General features: G+C 33.3%; 2 protein-coding genes across 2 annotated transcripts; one reads left to right on the forward strand and one right to left on the reverse strand.

Moving 5' to 3' along the window:
• Nucleotides 1-4,405: 4,405 nt before the first annotated feature.
• Nucleotides 4,406-6,556, reverse strand: LOC132642065 (expansin-A1-like). The gene is made up of 4 exons (XM_060359322.1): nt 6,400-6,556; nt 6,142-6,276; nt 5,754-6,066; nt 4,406-5,226 (listed from the first exon to the last, which is right to left on the reverse strand). The coding sequence occupies exons 2-4, from the start codon at nt 6,269-6,271 to the stop codon at nt 4,920-4,922; spliced, it is 750 nt and encodes a 249-aa protein (XP_060215305.1). The 5' UTR covers nt 6,272-6,276; nt 6,400-6,556; the 3' UTR covers nt 4,406-4,919.
• A 10,459-nt stretch (nt 6,557-17,015) lies between these two features.
• Nucleotides 17,016-17,804, forward strand: LOC132639959 (uncharacterized). The gene has a single exon (XM_060356335.1). The coding sequence runs from the start codon at nt 17,016-17,018 to the stop codon at nt 17,802-17,804; it is 789 nt and encodes a 262-aa protein (XP_060212318.1).
• Nucleotides 17,805-22,186: the final 4,382 nt, after the last annotated feature.

The following is a 22,186-nucleotide window of genomic DNA, read 5'->3' on the forward strand; positions in this document are numbered from 1 at the left end:
CAAACCCATGCTTCTATATAGTTAAAAAAAAAAAAACATTCATAACTAATAAGATAATATATTACTCAAAAGAGTTTTAAGTTATGTATATTGTTAATGTAAAAAATTCATTATTAGATCATATTATTCTGTTGTAGCATATTCTCATAGTCCATTTTTACTTGTCTTATATACTAAAAATAGATGTTTATCTTTATTTGTCTAATTTAAAAAATTAAGAGATAATTTATCATTACATACTGTTTTACTCTTACTATCAATTATTGGGTGGAAAACTTTAATGAATGCACAAATTTTAAATATATTTGATTAATTTCAATCATTAGATGACTTGGTAATAATTAGGGGTGATAGTAAAACTGTCATTCTATTTATAATTTTTTAAGAGTTGCGCAAAGTCAATACAAAATAAAAAAAATAAACGGAGGGAATAACATATTTTATTTTCAAGACTATCAATGTCACATAATGAGATAACTTACTTTTGAATATCATAATATATATTTTTTACACCGATAATATGTATAACATAAAGTTATATTTAAATTGTTTCCTAAGAGCGCAGATGATTTTTAAATGGGAAAAAGTGCAAATATATCCTTCAATGTTGTGATTTAGAGCAGATATACCATCGAGTTAAAAAATTAGTGCATAGATATCCCCGCCGTTACTTAAATTGCAAATATAACCTTTTTGCTAACAATTTTTTTTTTTAAAATAATCATTTAACTTGATTTTTAATTAAAAAAAATACCACGTGACTTTAAAAAAGTAAGTCTACTTGGTAGACTTACTTTTTTAAAGTCACGTGACATTTTCTTAATTAAAAGATAAGCTAAAATTGAAAAAAAAAAAATCTGACAGCGAAAATGACGTATTTACACCATTTGCGTAACAGTAAGGGTATGTTTGCACCATTTGTGAAACGGCAAGAGTATATATATATGTTCTAAACTGCAAAATTTGGAGTTTTATTTGCACCTTTACCCTTTTGCAATTAACATTTAAATTTAGTCCTTAGGAAGAAGGAGAAAAAAAAAAAAAAAAAAAAAAAAAAGGGAGGGGGGGTGGGTGGAAAGGAGAGCGCATAAATGGTGTATTGAGTCATTAGGCGCAAAACACGAGAAGAGAAAAGCAGGAAGAAGAAGGTTTGACTAGTCATTGTCAGCCTTTTCTGGGCAGCGAGCATGGGCTCTCCCGCCTGCTCTTCTTCCACTTTGAATACTGAAATCCCTCTCATTCTCTATTCTATACACTTTAAATTTTTTGCTAATGTAAGGCCTCGTTTAGTATGCGAGATGTGATAATAATTTTATGAGATAAAATATGAAATTATTTTATAAGGTTTAAATATGTCATCGAATTATTGAAAATGATTTATTTATATCACTCGTCAATAGTTTGACTCATCTATGTCACTGATGTTACAAACTGGGTCGGATTTTTAATTAATTTGAGATTAAAAATTGGGTTGGATTAATTAAACAATGTGGACCTCTAATTGGAGATCACATATTATATCTGGTGTTTTAAAATCGACGTTAACGAAAAATGACATGAATGAACCATTTTGGTAACAGCGATGGCATGAATGATCTGTTTTGTATAAATAAATTAAACTATTGATGTAAATGACATATTTGAGTCTTTTCCATTTTATATTTAGTTGTTATAAAAAGAGATAACAACCTTATGGGATGCACTGAAATAGTGAAGTATTCTTGTTTATCTCATCTCTCTTACAAAATAAGTAAGTGGTCGTTTGGTTTGAGGTCAAAATAGTCCCGGGATTACAATCCCGGGACTAATTTATACCATCTGTTGGTATTATTTTATACCATCTCAGATGGTATAAAATAATACCAGTATAAGTGGGTTAAGAAGGTATAAGTTGAGTTATTCCAGCACTAATTTTTATACCACGTTTGGTACAAGGTATAAAATAATCCCGGGATAAATCTATACCTTATACCAAACGTGGTATAAAAATTAATACTGGCATAACCCATGTTATACCTTATTTGACCATATTTGATTAAAAGTAAGAGTCGTTTTTTAAAAAAACAAATGAAAGGAAAAAGGGTCAAAAATACCCCTCGGTTTTGGAAAAAGAGCTAAAAATATTCTCATAACTCATTTTGAATAAAAAATACCCTCTCATCCTTAAAGTTTACTTTCAAATATATTTCTATCTTGACGGAAATTATCCCTCCAAATTACCTAAAATCTTTTTTAAATCCGCTTCATCATTTAAACCCGACCCAACTAAATAATAACCCATAAGATCTCCTTATTCTCCCAAATACGTAGGTATGAAGTTTGAGGGAATTGGGGAAATAAGGGATCTTATGAGTTATTATTTAGTTGAGTCGGATTTAAATAATAGAGCGGGTTTAAAAAATAATTTTGGATTATTTTGGAGGATAATTTCCATCAAGACAGGGGTATATTTGAAAACTTTAAGGACAGGAGGGATATTTTTGATCCAAAGTAAGTTCGGAGGATATTTTTAGCCCTTTTTCCAAAGTAGAGGGGTAGTTTTGACCCTTTTCCCAAAAAAAAAATTGTCATGTGAAACAAAATTTAAAATGATAGAAATTATTTAATTGAGAATACAATAAGAAGTTTAAAGATAACAATTTCTAAAATATAAAAGACGTATCTTTTTTACACAGATTAAAAAAAAATGTCACATAAATTGAGACATATGAAGTATTAATTTCTGGGAGAATCGACAAAATGGTTCTTTATATTTGGGTAGGTTCAAAATGGTCTCTTACGTATATTACTAAGCAGTTTTGGTTCTTTAAGTTTGTCAAAGGTATGTATTCTTGGCAACTGTCGAAATTAACAAACTTTAATTGTTAGTTTTTATGAGAATTGTGGAAAAATTCATGAAAAATACCAGGAAACTTCCATCAAACATAAAAAACGCAATAACAAAAAACTGCACCAAACAATAAAAAAAGATAAAAGTAATAGAAATTGCACCTCATAAAGTTACACTAAACTTTAAAAATAAATCAAAAATAGTAGAAATTGTATCTCTAAATATGAATTCATGTTAAATTCTCTTTTCACCGTGCTTGTTGAATATACCAATCATATTTTGTTAAACATTTGACTGAGACCAAAGCTACCCTGGGAAATATATTTAAAAGATTGTTTTGAAACTCTATTTTCACAATTTTCTACTGCCAAGTAAAACATATCCCGACAACCGTAGCTGAACAGCTGTGGGCTTGTAGGTTAAGTTTGATTTTCTTAAGGATTAGTCATAAACTTTTTATATGTATTAACAGTTTTCGAGTTTATGAGAATTGATAAATCTTATGGGGTGCGGGGTTTTGTTTGGGGGGGGGGGGCAGAGGCGCATGGAGCATTATAATTTGGGGTTCAATTAAACTCCAAACTTTCGATACAGTGTACAAATTTATTAAATTTACAATAAATAGTAGATATGAACCCATAACTTTAGAAATATAATGGTTCAATGCTAAAAAATTTAAGAAGTTGAACTCCAAGAATTTAAATTCTAGATCCGCCTGTGTAGGCCGGGGGGGTGTAATCTTATTTTTATAGGAAAATATTTGACTAACTAAAGTATGAAAAATTTAAAAATACCTTTAAGGATGTAAGCTTTCGAGAGTAGGTAGATACGCATTTACTGCTTCCGAGTTCATGTAATAAATGCACTGATTTTTACACTTACTGACTTAGAATTAATAAACCAGAAAAGCTATGGAATTTCCCTGAATGTTTGCTTGTGTGAAGTTTCCAGGAAAGAAGACTTTACCCTACAAAGTGAAGTTTCCAGGAAAGTTTCCAATAATTTGTGAGACCTTCCAATGACTTCAATTAAATGTCCTCTACGTCAGAGTATGATAATGGTTAAAGCTTTATACAAAGTTAACATTTGCCGCACAAAAAATCAGTAAATAATAAGAGATGGTAATGTTAGTTAAATAAAGCTAAACTTATCTTTTTATTTGTGGAAGGACAATGTCCTTCACAAGCATAGAATCTTCTTTGCAAAACCTTTGACTGAGACAGGAATCTGATTCACTCAAGTTGAAATATTTGAACAATATCATCCACCTTTTACTTTGTGTCCCCTCTGGATTTTCATTCTTTTTTATTTTGCAAGACTCATTGTTAATCCTCCATTTTTACATAAATCTTAGGCATTTAATAAGAGATGGTTTATTATCATAATTATTCACAAAGTTAGGCTGATGGCAGCTGCTTTTTAAATTTGGCTGGCTACTTTCAATGCTTTATCAACACTATGTAGTAGTTTGTGGCCTGTAACAAATAGTACAACATCTTGAAGACAATAGTACAAAAGTTGAAGAAATTAAAAAGACAAAATACACAAAGGAAAAGAGAGCAAAAGATACAAAAGTTCAATACATAAGCATCATCTTCTTGAATCATTACTAGTTAAATGGATCTTTACACATGAGTCTCACACAAAACCGGGTCCATCTCCAGCTATAGGCTGAAGCATTGAAAAATAAAATAGTTGCCAAAAGATAACCTCCTACCAACTGCGGGTGGTAAAAGTCCACCACTGCTTTCCACTTCTGCCCTTCACAGAAGGAAAAATTACAAAATAACCCCAAAAACAAAATAAAAGAGTCATAAAATGAGTGGCCTCAAGAATTAGGGTCCCAAAAAAAGGACAACTTTAAAATATGTCCTTTTCATTTTTAACCCTAAAGGCCATCCCTTGGACCCCCTAAGATAGACATACACTCCTATATACTCTATTTGAGTACACCATTCTATACTAACAGTCACAATACTAATACTAGTGACCAATTCAGTATACATAATAATACTAGTAATAACACTAAAATTCTTAAACCCCATTTAACTAAACTATTAAATGCTTGAGTAGCCAAACTTTTTTTTTTTCAGCGGAATTGAGCTCCAGTGTATGTCTGTCCAAAAGACCAGTGAGCAGGAGCAACATTGTATGAGATCAAACTGCGCCCATCACCTGTGGTAACCTTAAATGAGAGTGTTTGGCCATTAAGGTTGTTGTTGTTTTGCCAGTTCTGTCCCCAGTTTCTTGACATTGGCTGCCAACCAGTTCTTGATCCTTTAACAGCCACAGAATGAACATCACCACCACCACCAACATTTGTTACTAGTACAAGGTTGAAGTATGAGTGTCCATTGATCGTGAACCTGATTCCTCCCCTTCTTCTGCAGGGTACCCTGTAATTTTTGGACAAAAGATTGGTCAAATTATATACTTACATGGTGGCAACATTTCTAATAGAAACTAAAAAGTGTTAACTTTTGACAAACTTAAAAGGACCAAAACTGTTTAGTGCATACTTAAAGGACCATTTTAACCTACCCTCAAAACATAAGGGACCATTTTTGTCATTTTCTATATCTTCTGCTATTCCAAGTAATACCAAACCCAAGCAAGAAGTAAAAGCTAAATAATACCATTGCAAAGAGCCAAAAGGGAAACTTCCAATAGTAAAGTTTACACCATTGTCAATAGGGGACCACACATGTGGTTTCACCTTTTTTTGCATCCAGAGTAAATTGAGGTCATTTTAAAGGAACCAATGAGAAATTTCAAACCTTTGGCTAAGCAATTTGGACATCTCTAAGGTACCTTACATTTGAGGGTAAATAGACTCATGTTGTGAAAAAACAAAACTCTCCTTGACACTCTTTTAAGGTATTAATAACATACTATACCAAGAATTAATTTAACAAAAGCATACCTTCTGTAAGCAACAGGGACAATTCCAGCTTTATAATGAGCAATGCGTTGGTAAATAGGCTGAGAGAGGTCAAAGTGGTGAAGTGGAGGATTACACCAGCCCCCTGCTTTATTAGGTAAGGCATTGTTTGGTGGGCAAAAATTGGTAGCTGTGACCACAATGGAACCAGGCAAACACCCTTGCCTGTCATTTACACACTTTAACTCAAAACAAGAACCACAGCTCAACCCATTGTTGAACAGAGCTGTACTTAATGCTGCAGTATTTGTACCATAACCTTGACTATAAAGATTCCCATATCCACATGCACCACCTGTTTGAAAAAATCAAGAATCAGCACAAATGTTAAACCTAAATTTACTCAAAAATCAAAATTTTTGCTGCTTACCCATTGTTCCAGAGGCATCACCACCACCATAAAAAGTAGCATGAGCATTAATCCAACCTCCTCCACCATTCCCATAAACAGATGACACCATTGCAAGAAAACCAACAAAGAAAATCCCTAAATAAGCCATGTTTCCTGCATAAAGATTACAACTTTTTAGCATTTTCTAAGGTATATACTTTCAAGAAATGTTAACAAATCTTGAAAATTGTGTTTTTTTATTTTAAAGAAAGAGAGAAAAAGAAGAAAGACTGTTACTTTGAAGAGTGAGCCTTGACTAGTGAAGCAGAGAGCTAACAAGAATGTGACTAAGCAAAAATGGGAGTTAGGTGTAGAAAATTGGGAGGGATTTGGAGGGATATAAATAGGAATGTTAAGAGTGTTGGGGGGGCCTTGGCCTTTAAGCTTGTGCTACAGTTTTCTGTTCTTTTTTCTGCTTATGCTACAGTTATACAACTGACTGACACTTTTTTCAGGCTGCCGAGGGGACCAAAAACTGCCCTAGATAGGAACTATTAATTAATACTCCATCAGTCCCAAAAAAATGATTTTTTTTATACAAGGCTTTTTTTGGATCGTATATTTTAAAAATTTTATTTTATTTTTTAAATTTTATGTAAAATTAAAAGAAAATAATCTTTTTGGGACAGAAGAAATATGAATTTGATGTTAATTTTTTGAGTTTTTGACGGTGGGTATTGAAGGTAAAAAAAGAAGTTTTGAGCCTAGACAAAATAAGTTTTATGGGCTGAAACCGCGTAAAGTTTGTAGGCTTGTGCTATTTCGTAATAAGACCAAAATTGCCAAAATCCAAGTGGGGTCTTCTGTTTTTTATCTGTTGGTTAAAACTTAAAAATAAATTATATTTTTTTGCTACTTGTCTACTTGGACAGTTCCTTCTTTCATTATGTAAAACTAGAAATTACTAAGCATAAAAGGAAGACTAGAATTAAACCAACTAATTCATGTTTCTCTCTTGCATGTTAACTATCTATTGAAATTTTTGTTTTGTATTTTTAGTTGAAGTTACTTTTAGACAATCGCACCTTGTTTTTCTTTGAATTAAACCTCGTGCATTGTTTAATTTTTATTTATTGTCACTGTTATAGAACCATGGTTTTTTGAATTTTAAGCTAATGATAGAGTAAGGGATTATTACATAATTATGTTACTTAAAAATCAGTTACAGGTAACGTTTTACATTGAACGTGTGGGTAACCTGTTGTGATCAATCAAATTGCATTGATTGTGTGAACATTTTTTACATTGTCATTGTACTAAATTTTATTTGAGTTCAATTGCACCATAAACATATTCTTGAACCAAGTTCAATAGAGATTTTTCTCTGGTTAGTAGATCATTAAAGAAAACTTGATGGAATTTCACTGGTACTTGTGAACTATAAGAAAAATTCAAGTGAATGAATCTAACAACAACAATAAAATGATGGCAAAATAAAAAAAAGGTTCAACCTTCTAGGTTTTGTCCATACAATTTGCTAGTAAAAACTTTAATGAGAATAAGTGCGGCATCTGCTACAAACACTGTCATTTAAATACTTTCTCTGTTTTAAAAATAGAATAGAATAAATTATGTCATGAGCACCTGTTCTTTTCAGTGGTTCTGTAGTTTATAGTAATAAGTAGAAGTGAGTGAATTGAATACGAGATCTTCTTTGGTAGCAGAATTTAATAGAAATGACTTACTTAAACATATTCAAAAGTAGTGCTCAGAAATTCAAATCATTAGTTTAATGCTTCTCCCCCATTAAATAGCAGTTTATGACTTTATGTGATAGCTGCAAAGTACATCTAACCTCCCTACCTACTCAATTAATAGTAGTGAAATACACAGCATGGTCTAACACTTTTTTATTTATAAAGCTTGTAAAGATACAATGTAATGAATCGGTTTACAAACACGTCTTCTATTAATTCAACAATGAAAAGAAATTGCAACTCAAGTCAATATATGTAAACTTTCGGCAAATACTTACATTGGAAATTGAAAATACTAGGATAGATAGAATGGATGAGAAGCTTAGACTAAGAATGGAGATGAGAGAAATCAGACATTTTACTCAATAATTTGCATAACCCCAAATTGCACAAACAAGGCATTATTTATCACCCTGAATCTTAAACATAACCACTTAATATGATATTGGGTTGCTTCTGCCGAGGCTCCAATGCAATATTTTCGGTGACCCATTTGTTAATATTGGTTCGGGCCATTCATAAAATACAATTATGAAGCTAAATCTCAAATTTGACATATATTTAGAAATAATTTAGCTTTAAACTTTTTATTTTACAGAGATGATTCATTGTCACATAAATGTCTATGACTTGTTTTACACAATAATTTTAAAAGTCTTTGTTATGTATTAAACTTTGTATCCTGTCAAATATTTTCAAGTAACATCAGACGGAAGAATCATTAATTTGACAGATAATTTTGGCTACTTAATTTTTCAAATATGTGGTACATTTTGGGATTTTGCGACACGTGAGATCAAGATCTTCTAGATTTTTCAAACATGTCGTGATCTCTTTATTTATTCAATTTCTATGAAGTTTGGTTGAAATATTAAAAGTGGATCAACTACTACCAAAACGAGAATTCATGGTGTGATCCCATTTTATTACATGGTTTGCAGAGTTTTTATACACTTGCACAAATAAGCTAGTTCCAAGTATTGTGAATCTTGTGTATGTAATAAAATTGTTAACAGTCACTCTAATCATATGAACCATATTTTTTTGTTGGTATTATGTACCATTAAATTGTCAATATAATCGTACTATTAAATTGTTGATTCAACCATGGTTAAAAGGTCGATCAATAATTTGAATTCTTGGCACTACGACTTGAATATGATCAGTGATCCAAATTTGTGACACTATGATTTGAATTGTGAACTCTTGTCTATTAACTTCTTTTTTTTAAGAAAAAAGGTTGCTTCTTTGATCTGTTACCCGTATAACTATTCATACATTAAACTTTTGAATTTATTAAAAAATGAAGTAATTTAATTATTTATGAAGGCTTGCTTGAGGTTGATGAGTGACTGTCATTTAAAAGTGTCGTACACGTTTAAGAAACTTTATATCAAGTCCTATAAAGTCATTCTCTTATAAATTGAATTGACATATTATAATTTATCCTTTTTATTTCTTTTTCTTTCTTTGTTGGATGATAAGATCGATCACACAAATACCGAAATATTGTCAATGAATTGCACTTTTCAAGTTGAGGAAAGATTATGACCTCAGAAAAATTACAAAATACAGTACAATATAAGATAATAAAACTATAAGGATGTGTTGGTCTTGTTTAGGATGAAAATGAAGGTGGCTTTCGTGAATTCTGGTTCTCCTGCAAATTACTGTAATTGAAAATGACAAGTTGAAAGTTGAAGGTGCGGCAATGGAGAAAAAAAATTGCACATGCACTCTATTTGTCTTCTTTCTCCCTCTTTCCAAAATTCCATTTGGAATTCTCTTTTTGCTTTATTGTTTTCTTCCACCACATACCATGTTAAAGAATCTTATATAAACAAAATAATAAAAGTTAGGTGTAGGAAGGGTGATTTTTTATGCATTCTAAAAGCTTATTTTAATGCAAAAGTTAGAAACAAGTGATTAAAGTATATTAGTTATTGTTAGAAATGAAGTAAATTAATTCCGTTTTCTTTGAAAAGCCGTTGATTGTTTTGTACACTTAATGGGAATACGATGTGTTTGTAATAGTACTTACTAAAATCGCATTAAATTAGAATTTAGAAATGGAGATAATACTATATTAAACACATTTAGAAGACCATTATGCAAAAACAAGTAAAAAATTCTAGAAAACAAAGCAGTGGGAAGTAAGATGTACTGTATATTTTTTTTGAATGAGATGAGAGTTGATATGAGGACTTTGAGTTTCTTTTTTCTTTTTGATTTTTTCCATTGAGAACAAGAAAATGACAAAACTGGTCCCTTGTGTTTAAGAGTAGGTTTAGTAGCCCCTTAAATATAATTTTGAGTAGTTTGATCTTTTAAGTTTGTCAAAAAGTGATCAGTTTTAGGTTCAATCAAATATTTAACAAACTTTGTATGTTAAATTTGAAGGGAATTATGAAGAAAAAAAGCATTTAGCAGAAATTCACATTTAGAGTTGTACTTTTGAAGTTTCTACTATTTTTGATATCTAATACAACTTTTTATGTTGTGACAACTAGTATTGGATGAGATATTTCTGGTGTTTCATGTTACATCTTTTCTTTCTAGTGTTTCATGTTACATCTTTTCTTTCATAGTTCTCTCAAGTTTAATAGATATCATGTTAAAGTAAAAAGGGCAGTCCGGTGCACTAAGCTCTCACTATCCACGAGATCCGGAGAAGGGCCGGACCACAAGTATTTGAAAGAAACTAAAAGTATTTGAGCGAAATTAAAAGTACTCACTTTTAGCGGACTTAAAAGATCAGAACTGTTCTGGAGTTTTTCTTTAAAGAGACTATTTTGAACTTTCTCTCAAACATATGGACAACTTTTGTCATTCTGAATGAATTGTGGGTTGCGTGTGAGAAATATGGATCAATCAGTAAAAATAATTATTCACCAATGGGTAAAAGGCTATCCTATCGACACGTGGATAAGGGAATTATATCCCTTCTCAATCCAATTAAGAAAACAAACAAATACGTGATAAATTATTTACGGGAAAAAGTTGCATTATTTTCTAATTTCCAACCCCAAAATCAACAAAAAAAAAAATTAAATGACCCTAAACAAGGCATTTCTATGAAATGTTAACTTGAAGTTAAGACCTTTAATGCAATTAAAGTTTTGGTCCAACTAGTCCCTTGGTTCTGAAATTCACTACCGCGACTAATTTGTATGCACGCCAGATAGAGTCCATTTAAGATAGAATCGTACACTATCGGAGATTTCTCTCTTCCATGAAACATAAGTGACCTGATAAGGTATTTATCGAAATTAATTATCTTTCAAATTCATGGAACATCAGCTAAACAAAGACATAACAACAATAATTCAAGCGATTTCATAGTTAATAAAGAATTGTTGGCATTGATTGTCAAATTAGGTTATCTATCCCACATACAAACTAAACATCGCGAAGAAAAATATGCAGTCGGTTTAGATTTTCTTCCTTCAAAAAATATGTTCACAATTCATTCATTAAGATCACTATTGTAACTTTTTCACGCCCCCTCTACTAATTAGAGTTACATTAAATTGATAAGAATTGACAAAAAGTTTCTCATACTTCATCTCTCAAGATTCATCAATTTTATTATTTTTACGATAACCATTAATAATCTTCCTCCTTTAGAGAAAAAGAGAAAGAAAAGGAATAGCAAGAGTAGCTACAGAAAAATGAAAGGACAGGGGTTGACTATAAGTACCGAATTTATTTTAACCACGTGATTTTTTTTTTTTTTTTTTAACTCTATGACACACAAAACAGTCAAGGAGCAACTTATGTTTTTGCATGTTTGTAAAGTTCATAGCCCATGCTGCAGAACTTTCAGCGGTTGAATTGCTTTTTCTTTTTCTTTTTCTTTTTACCGTCAACAATTATGGTGTGATAAATAGAATTTTCTTAGCTCTTTAGAAATTTAAGATTCGAGCATTGAAAATAAAAAATAAATTGGTAGAAAATCTTTTCCTTTTTAATGAATCTTACGCGATGCGAATTTAAATTAGTCAAAGTCCAAAACGAATATAGAACATGGAGAAAGAAACAAAAAAGAAAGAGATTGCATTTTTCGTTTAGGCAATTCACTATTGATAACGGTACCAAAAAAAGATTTCACCTACTGATAACTACTTTTTCTACAGCATGTTCTTGTCTTCATTAGGAAATTTTATTCTGGACCGTTCAAATTCACTTATCTTTGTTCTTTAACCCTGACCAAAATCTAATATCACATATTCCTAGAATTGAATTTTCACTTTTTTTTTATGTTCATTCAGACATATCATTGTTTTTTCTATAAAATTGTACTCCCATCCTATAATAAGTGTCATTTTAGCCAAATTTCATAATAAGTGTTATTTTAGAAAATCAAGACATAAATTGACTAATTTTTTTTTAATTCTACCCTTAGACAATAAAGTAACATCTTAATGATGATTGGAAAAGCCACATAGTAACTTGATATTATTGGATTCTCAATGTCAAAAGGTTTACTTCGTGCTCTAATCAAAAAGTAAAAGTAATTTATTTTATTATATAAAGATAATTTGATAAACTTTACATTGCATTATTAGCTTCTTAATATGCGTGTTTTTAATTAAAGTAACACTCGTTACGAGGAGGGAGCAGTAGTAAGATTTTTTACTTTTACATCGTGATGCTCTGTAATTAAAAGTCAAATGCCTGAATGATTCTTTCTTATGAACTGATAATTACGAACCCCTTCATTCTTGCACTTTTTTTAATGATCATCATTTTGTTGTGGAATTTTAAGTATTTGAGTTATAATTAATTGCAGTATTTTTGTCGCTTTTAACGGAAAGAATCAGTCTGTAATCTATAATTAGCTTTTTTGGTCAGTCTTTTAAATTTTTCGGCCGGTTTTTCATTTTTAGCTAAAGATTTTAGTTTTTGGATTCGACCACAGTTTTAAGACAAAACTAAAAACTCCTTCCTATTTTCTATTTAAAGAAAATCCAAATTCTTTATTATATCTATCGGTTAAATAATGTAATGGCATATGTTTTCTTATCGGCAATGATGTGACGTTTAAATTTACTCTATATATCCGTTTTAATTTATGTGATTATTTTAAGTGGGCATGCATAGTTTAAGGGATAAAATAGAAGCACAACAACAAATGTGATAGGCTTAATACCCAGATAGACCCTTAAACTTGACATGTTTTGTAAGATAAGCATATAAACTTACAAGGTGACCAGATAGACACTTAAACTTACTCAAAGTGTATTTTTCAAGTTTTCCAGTTATTTTGAAAACAAAAACTATATTTTTCAAACACTCACAATTTTCATGGCCAAACAAGCCCTAAATATATCACAAAATATTTTTTTTAAAATACAAAAATAAGGCAAACGCATATACATGAGACTATAAATGTGCACTTAAACCAATAAATACTCGCTAATCGCAATTTTGCAGCTTTCAATTAACTCGGGTTTTTTTTTTACACTTGAATAATTAAAAAACAATAACTTTAACCAATAAAAATCCTTAAAAAAAGAAATTTCAAATTAAGAAATTTCTAAGTTCAGTATTTCAAGTGTAAAAGAAATTTCAAATTAAGAAAACTGTAAAGCCGAGAAGAAAATCCTTAAAAAAAAGAAATTTTTTAATTTGAAATTTCTTTTTTTAAGGATTTTTATTGGTTAAAGTTATTGTTTTTTAATTATTCAAGTGTAAAAAAAAAACCGAGTTAATTGAAAGCTGTAAAATTGCGATTAGCGAGTATTTATTGGTTTAAGTGCACATTTATAGTCTCATGTATATGCGATTGCCTTATTTTTGCATTTTTAAAAAAATATATTTTGTGATATATTTAGGGCTTGTTTGGCCATGAAAATTGTGAGTGTTTGAAAAATATAGTTTTTGTTTTCAAAATAACTGGAAAACTTGAAAAATACACTTTGAGTAAGTTTAAGTGTCTATCTGGTCACCTTGTAAGTTTATATGCCTATCTTACAAAACATGCCAAGTTTAAGGGTCAATCTAGATATTAAACCAATGTGATATATAACTAGGACATGAAATTTGTCACCCAATGCCCAATGGTTCACTTTTTGAGACGAAAATTATATTTCGTGTTTAAATACATGAAGCACATATTTTTAGTGACAAAACGTATAATTTCATAACAAAGCTTTGTCCACTAACATTTCCCACCGAAAAAATGAACTAACGCCATTTATTGAGCACTATTAGCCATGAATTTTAAGTTATAAGTGATACATTATTTTGTCATTAATGGTGTACGCAATTTGTGACGAACCATTTTTTGTCCTAAAATTAGTTGTAGTGAAGGTTTAAACTTAAATTATTTCTAAATATGAAAATATAACATTTTTTTATTAATAAACTAAAAAAAGTGCATCACATAAACTGAAACAAAAAGCATATTTCTTAAACCAAAAATGAATGTAATCTATAAAGTAGATACCAACTGTCACGGGCCGCCTCCTTTATAGTGTCTGTGGTACACTAATGGCCCGTGCGGCGCCCGTAGTCCAGGCGGACTACGAGCCAGCCTAATGATAGTCCCAGGACTCATGGCATGATCTTAAGTCCATGGCTTTGGAGGCTTAGCTTCAACGGTGCTGCTGAGACGATGTCAAGGCTTTGGCCTTGCTTTGCTAGAATGCCCCTGTGGCAGGTTTCATATGTTCTGTCTTCGCCTGCACTCTCACTTGGGGTTGGCTATGGACATGACAGTCCCTCGCCAGGAGCTGAGCGTCGTGGGTGCGCGCACAGTCCAATCCTCTGGCTTGACACCGCTCGGGCGTAATCTCAACAAGAATAAGAAACTGAAATCGAGTCGGAAAACAACAAGCTGAAAGATAAAAATTTGAAATCACTATTTCAATTTTGATGATCGATTTTAGTATGTATTTACTATTTATTATTTACTTTACAAACTAAAATGGGATGAACAAGACTTGCTACTTGCTAGTATGTGAAATATCGGTACATATTACACTAGCAAAACGTAAAGCTTTGCGCCCCCCATGGGGAAGAGGGCTCGAGTTCCGACAGAGAAAGCTATAATGGCTCAGGCGAATGCGGCTAAGGGGGCTACAAAAAAAGGACAGAAGGTAAATCTGGCAGCGAAAACAGTAGCAGAAGTGGGCTCGCAAGTTGGATCTGAATCCAGTCAAACAGTAACAAGTGCAAGTGATGAAGAGAATTCAGTGGCACAGACGGTACCGACGGTGGTTTCAAGTAAAACAGGGGGTGGGTCACCAACTGCAGCTTCAAAGGCTGCGATTCAACATGCAGCAGATGCGGACTGGCTGGATGTCATTCACTCGGCGAATAATAGTGGAAAACAATCATGTGCTGATGAGGCGGAGCAGCTGGAAGCTGAATCTAGTCAGGTACACGAAGCGAGAAGTTCAATTTGGGATAATTTCGATATCTCTAAAATATCCAACGCTGGATTCAAATTAGAATATGTGAGCCATGTTACGAAAAGAGATAAGAAGATTGGGGAGATTGAAATCGAAGACATCACAACAGAGGTTGAGTACTGGAAAAATGCTATGGTGTGCTATGTTCTAGGAGCTCATCCTCCGTTCACAATGCTTAGTGGTTACATACGAAGATTGTGGGGGAAGCATGGCATAAATAAGATCGCAATGCTGAAAAATGGGATTGTATTGGTACGATTCGATACTGATTTGGGGAAGAACGAGGTATTGCAAGGTGGGATTTATCACTTTGACAATAAGCCGTTCATTGTCAAGGCATGGTATCCGGACATGGAATTCTCGAGAGAGGAATTGTACTCAGTCCCAATCTAGGTGCGCTTTCCAGGACTGGATTTCAAATATTGGAGTGCGAAGGGTTTGAGCAAAATAGGAAGTCTTGTGGGTAAGCCATTAATGGTGGATAGAAATACGGAGGAGAAGATAGGCCTCAACTTTGCACGAATCTTGGTGGAAGTGAATATTGGGGAGGCATTGCCAGAAGAAGTGTATTTCAGAAATGAAAGGGACTCCATTGTGACTCAAAAGGTAGTATATGATTGGAAACCTTCTACTTGTACAATCTGCCATAAAATTGGGCACATAAAGGACATTTGTAGGAAGAATAAAACGAACCAAAAGGCAACAGAAAACAAGCAGAGGTGCCAGCAACAAGGGGGTAACACTTAGGTGAAAGTGACTGAACATCAGAGGGAAAAAGTGGTACAAAAAGAGGCTCAAACTAATGGAGTAAAGCAGAATGTGACCCAACACCAAGTAGGTAATAACACTGGGCAGGGGACAGTAGTGAAAAATGTAGCTACAGAAGAGAATGCGACTCAGGGAGATAACACTAGTGTTGGAGCACAAACTGAGTGGTTACAACCAACCAAGGTGGTGAGATCATCTCAACCAGTGAAAGGGATAAGTATTGCTGCAAATGATACTAATACTTACCAAGCTTTGCAAATTGGAGGGCATAGAGGAGATGGTACTAGTCAGCCTAGACATGGCTGGAAAGGGGGAGGTAATATGCATAAACCCCCTGATGCTTAGTTTGTTTAGCTGGAATGTGAGGGGCCTAAATGGCCTAAATAAGCAGAAAGAGGTTAAACTTTTCTGCAATCAGTTTAACGTTGATTTTATTAGGTTACTAGAAACTAAAGTCAAAACTAATAAGATAGCACGGCTTGCTCAACAGATGTTTGATGGGTGGGAGTATGTTACTAACCTAGAATTCCATTATAATGGGAGAATATGGGTGACGTGGAAACCTGATATGTTTGATGTGAGGTTGCTAAGGGGTTCTGCTCAAGCTATTACCTGTCAAGTAATCTATATTCCAAAGCAATTAGTATTTGTAACCACTTTAGCGTATGCCTACAACACTAAAGAAGAAAGAAGGGAATTGTGGGAGTATATGAAAGAGGTGAATTCTAGTTGTTCTCTCCCTTGGGTGGTGATGGGGGATTTTAACAACGTCCTAAAACCTGAAGACAGAATTGGGGGCAACCCTGTTACCTATGCTGAAATAACGGAGTTCCAAGATTGCCTGGAAACATGTAGTTTGATCGAATTGCCTTGTACTGGATGTCAATATACCTAGAGTGATAAAAAAGAGAGTAGTAGAGTATACTCTAAAATATATTGGGTGTTTGTAAATGGGGAATGGATTGATAATATGCCGACATGTTGGACTACATTCCTGACTAAAGGGGTGAGTGATCATTGCCTAGCTAAGCTAGCATTATTGGAGACTCAGGTAGGAAAGAGGAAGTCCTTCAAATATTGTAACTTCTGGAGTGCTCATCCATCATTCCAGGATATAGTAGAGGCAGGGTGGACAACACAAATAATGGTATATACCATGCTAAGGGTAGTAAAGAAGTTGAAGTTTTTGAAGAAAGACTTGAAAATGTTGCATTCTAGACATTACAGAGGTATTATTACTGAGGTTGAGGCTGCTAGAGATGACCTAGCTATTATGCAAGGTAGATTGCAACAGAATCCATTGGATACTCAGGCACAAATTGAAGAAAGAGTAGCATTTAAGCAATTTCGACAGCTCTCTGCCCTAGCTGAATCCTTCTTGCTTCAAAGGAGCAAGGCCACTTGGATTAGACTTGGTGATGATAATACCAAGTATTTTTTCTCATTAATCAAGCAAAGAATATTAATGCATGCGGTTACTCAATTACAAGATGAGAATCAAATTGTTCAAACGAACCCGGACAAAGTGGCTGATATCTTTGTGAATTTCTACCAGCAGTTGTTGGGTGATACTGGGGGACCTAGGTTGAAGTCTCATGCTGGATGTTACTTGGAGGGGCACAGGCTTACGATTGAGGAACAACTACTACTTTTACAAGATTTCACAGGGAAGGAGGTTAAGGAAGCTATGTTTAGTATTAATGAAAATAAAAGCCCCGGACCTGATAGTTATGGGAGTGGTTTCTACAAGGCAACTTAGGATACTATTAGCGAAGAGGTAATTGAGGCTATACTTGAGTTTTTCAAGAATGGGCAGCTACTGAAACAGATCAATGCCACAGTGATTACACTGATTTGTAAGGTACCTCATCCAACTAATGCTGGTCAGTTTAGACTAATTTCATGTTGTAATGTGATCTATAAGTGCATATCTATTAGTTAATGATGCTCAGGCTGCCTTTGTGAAGGGCAGATCATTGGGCTATAATGTTCTTATGTACAATGACTTGATGAGGCACTATAAGAGGAAGACATCCCCTTGATGTATGTGAAAATAAACCTAAGGAAGGCTTATGACATGGTTATATGGGAGTTTATAGAAGAGATGTTGTCTGGTTATGGGTTCCCTAGTAAATTCGTGCAATTGATCATGAGTTGTGTCACCTCGACTAAGTTCACGGTCAAAGTTAATGGTGTTGGACATGGATATTTTGATGGTAGAAGAGGGCTGAGACAGGGCAACCCCATATCTCCCCTATTATTTGTAATGGTTATGGAGTACTTCACAAGAGTCATGAGGAAGATGGCAAGAGTCTCGAATTTTAGATTCCATCCCATGTGTAAAGGACTACAACTTACTCACCCCATTTTTGCAGATGATCTCATGATCTTCTGTAAAGGATCCTTAGCTTATGTGAAAAGAATCATGGAGGCTTTGAAACATTTTACTGAGACTACTGGATTGATGGCCAATACTGAGAAGTCTAGTATATTCATAGCTGGAGTAGATGATTACACTAAAGCAATATACTGGAGGATATTGTTTTTTCCTTAGGAGAATTTCCAATCAGGTATTTGGGGCTGCTTTTATCTCCTAAAAAATGGAATAAACAGGATTGCAACCAGCTTCTTTTGAAGATTACAAATAAGATATTAGCTGTATCAGCTGGGCACTTGTCATATGTTGGTCGATTACAGGTTGTTAACTCTTTTTTATTCTCAGTACATAACTTTTGGGGTTCTGTCTTTGTCCTTCCCCAGAGTATCGTGAAAGCTGTGGATAAATAGTGTAGAGAGTATATTTGGGGTGCTTCTGAAGCGAAAAAGAAGATACCACTTGTTTCATCGGATCAAGTATGTATGCCTAAGAAGTATGGTGGGCTGAATGTTAAAAGTTGCAGGTTATGGAATTTAGCCTCAATAGGGAAATTAATTTGGACCTTAGCTGAAAAAAAGGATGTTTTATGGGTCAAATGGGTCCATGGGGTGTATATGAAAACTACTGACTTCTGGTCTCACATCCCACCTTCTGATTGTAGCTGGTATTGGAAGAGGCTCCATAAAATGAAGCTCACAATGGTAAACTGGTATGCTGGTGGTAGATATTTATTGACATCTAATGGGAGATACAGTGTTACTACCAGTTACATTGCATTACTTGGGAACAAAAAAATCATGGATGTTGCTCACCTCATATGGAGTCCTATCATATTGCCTAAACATAGCGTGATCTTATGGCTTGCAGTGCAACATAGACTCTTAACTAAGGATAGACTACTGAAACTTGGATTTCAATGTGATGTGGTGAATTGTTGTATGTGTGATGATAGAGTCATGGAGTCTGCTACTCATTTATTTGTTAATTGCTCTTGGAGCATAACAGTTTGGGATGAACTCGGTCGCTGGTTGGGGCATAGTCTTGGGCTGAATGATGTCACCATATCTCTACTACAGATTAAAGGAAAGCATTAGAAAAAGTTCCAGAAAGAGGTGGTTGCTGCAGCAGTTGGAGCTTGTTTATACTATACGTGGATCGCAAGAAATGACAAAATCTTTAAACAACACAATGTACAGGTAGATACTACAGTTCAACAAATCAAAAACGATATCAAAGAAAGAGTGGAAGCATTTAGCAATACAAAATGGGCAAGGAGATGCAAGGCATTTATACAGAGAATTTGTACTTAGATAGTTTCTGCAGATTTTTATTTTCTAGGAGTACTATAGAACTTTAGGTTGTTTTGTTGGTAGCTAGTGTTTTTTTTTCTGCTTGAGGCCCATCTGTGTATGATGTGCTCTTTTGGTGTAAAGGATTGAGTTGGTTGGTATGGTAATATTCACATATATGTTACCAAAAAAAAAACTAAAATCTGTTGTAAACATTTATTGGTGGATGTCCACAAGGACTTGGCCAACAAGGAACATGGAGACCAAGTAACGTGGCCACCAAGTTTCCTTAAATGGCTTGCCCATCAAGCATAAATTTCTCTTATAAATAGTGGCCATTTGAAGAATTTATATACACAATTAGTTTCTCCCTATATACTTCTCTCTGGTGTAGTTATTTTATATTCTTTATTTTATAACACGTTATCAGCACGAGCCTCTGCCATATTGAACAAATACTTTGAAAGCTTCGAAGGTGCAATTCTTGAAATTACACTGAGTACAAGTCGTTGCCTCACTGGAGATAAAGTAAAGGACTTGCGATACTTATTTAGTCTAAACAGTTCAGGTAACATGTTCCAAGTATTTTTCTATCTTTGTTTTGATGGTTGATTGTTGTTGACTTTAACAACTACAAAAATTTTAAACTGATCATATAAAATTTTCTACAAAACTTAGTTACGAAACTAATCAGTGCTTATAATAACGTGCCAATTTCTTCATATATTTGCTCGTTCACTTTTAATCTTTAGGAAAAAGCAAATTTTGGTTTAAACTGTATGATGAAAACGGTAGATCGAGATAGCTGCAGGTAAAAAATAATCCAAGCTTTCTTGGTTGCACTACTATGTTTGAAGTGGTAACATGAACATCTGGACTATTAGCCACGTAAGTATAATGAATTGCAATGATCAAATTTTGTGGCAGTAACATATGGTTAGTAATAAGGATGGCCCACAAAAAGAATATGGCTATCACGAGTTTGCTACTAATAGTATGACTCGGTGGTTCGTTTGATCCATGGAACCTAATTGGTTCTGAACTTGTATGCCTCAAAGTGTTCCTGAAGAACGATATTGTTACAAGGGATTATGGTGTTAATTTTATATCCCTTAAATGACTAAGAATGAGAGTTTACAAGACACTCAAAGTGATAATATTTATTAAATCTCGTTATGATTAAATTCATTTATGTCTATAACCACCAGAAGTGGGATTATTTTTATGGGCTTATTGTTGGGACTAAATATGTATAACTCAATTTGCTCCTGAAGTAGCAATATCTTAAAAGAGGTTATAAGCTATCGCAATTTGATATTCTTAAGGTACGTTCAGACAATTATGTTTTATTCCTGAAGAATGAAAACTTCTGATAAATGTTGTAAATACAGATCCATTCTCTAAAGTGAATGCGATAGTATGTAGTAAGGCCTATAAATATAAACGTGCATTTGATTGTGAAAGTATCATGATTCATCTCCAGAAGAGGTAGAATAATTGAGAAGAAATATTCTGAATATTGTACTAAACTCATAAATTTAGTCCTCGAGTAGCAAAATTTGAACTCTACTCCCGAAGTAGTAGAGCATTGAGCTCTACTCACGAAATAGTAAGACTCTGAATTCTACTCCAGAAGTAGTAAGACTATGAATTTTACTCCTGAAGTAGTAAGGCTTTTAATTCTACTCCCGAAATAGTACAACTCTGAAATCTACTCTCGAAGTAGTAGAATTCTGAAATTTACTCCTAAATTAGTAAATATTTTTAAATTCACTCCTGAAGCAGTAAGACGTTGAAATTTACTCCTGAAGTAGTAAACCTTTAAACTTTACTCCCGAAGTGGTAAAACTTGAAACTTTACTCTTGAAGTAGTAAAACTCTGAAATATTACTCCTGAAGCAGAAAGAATTAGTAAAATATCTGAGAAATATCCTGAAGCAATGTCTTCTTGTGTTTGAGCAAAATAACGAGATATTGATGAACGTCGTATTTCAAGCACATTTAAATAATCAAGTTTCGTTCCCCGAAGTGAATGAACAAATACCACAACCTATCTGCTGGAGGGATAAAATACAGGAATGTAGATGTTATATTTTTGTGGTATGAAATTCAGACATTGCTACACGTACCTGTCGTACGTCGAAACATATTAAAGTATCATTCTAAGGCAAAAGGAAGCAGAGTAGAATGCTTTCCCCTATAACCACATTAATACATTATGGTTAGTTGTTATTGATTTCCTTGAAGGAAATAACAATTAATGTATCTTTTTATGAAGGATGTGATTATTATGTGATTGACGCTTAGATACAAAATCTTCAGTTAATGATGAATCTCCCTGAAGAAGATGTTTGAAATATTGAAGTTTAAAATTCAATGTTTATTTCGTGACACCAGTAGTGTCGAAATATATAACTACAGGCATGATATAATTTACTCCAACATCGTCAAGAATTATGTGATGCTTTAATCAGG

This window comes from Lycium barbarum, chromosome 5 (assembly GCF_019175385.1).
Source record: "Lycium barbarum isolate Lr01 chromosome 5, ASM1917538v2, whole genome shotgun sequence".
NCBI classification, from domain to species: Eukaryota; Viridiplantae; Streptophyta; class Magnoliopsida; order Solanales; family Solanaceae; genus Lycium; species Lycium barbarum.

What these genes read in the sequence shown, in the direction of transcription:
- LOC132639959 (XM_060356335.1), top strand. Translation starts at nt 17,016, where the DNA reads ATGCCGACATGTTGGACTACATTCCTGACTAAAGGGGTGAGTGATCAT.
- LOC132642065 (XM_060359322.1), bottom strand. Translation starts at nt 6,271, where the DNA reads ATGGCTTATTTAGGGATTTTCTTTGTTGGTTTTCTTGCAATGGTGTCA. An exon ending in TGATGCCTCTGGAACAATGG is followed by an intron (nt 6,067 to 6,141) that starts GTAAGCAGCAAA and finishes TTTTTCAAACAG; the next exon opens with GTGGTGCATGTGGATATGGG. An exon ending in GTCCCTGTTGCTTACAGAAG is followed by an intron (nt 5,227 to 5,753) that starts GTATGCTTTTGT and finishes CAAAAATTACAG; the next exon opens with GGTACCCTGCAGAAGAAGGG.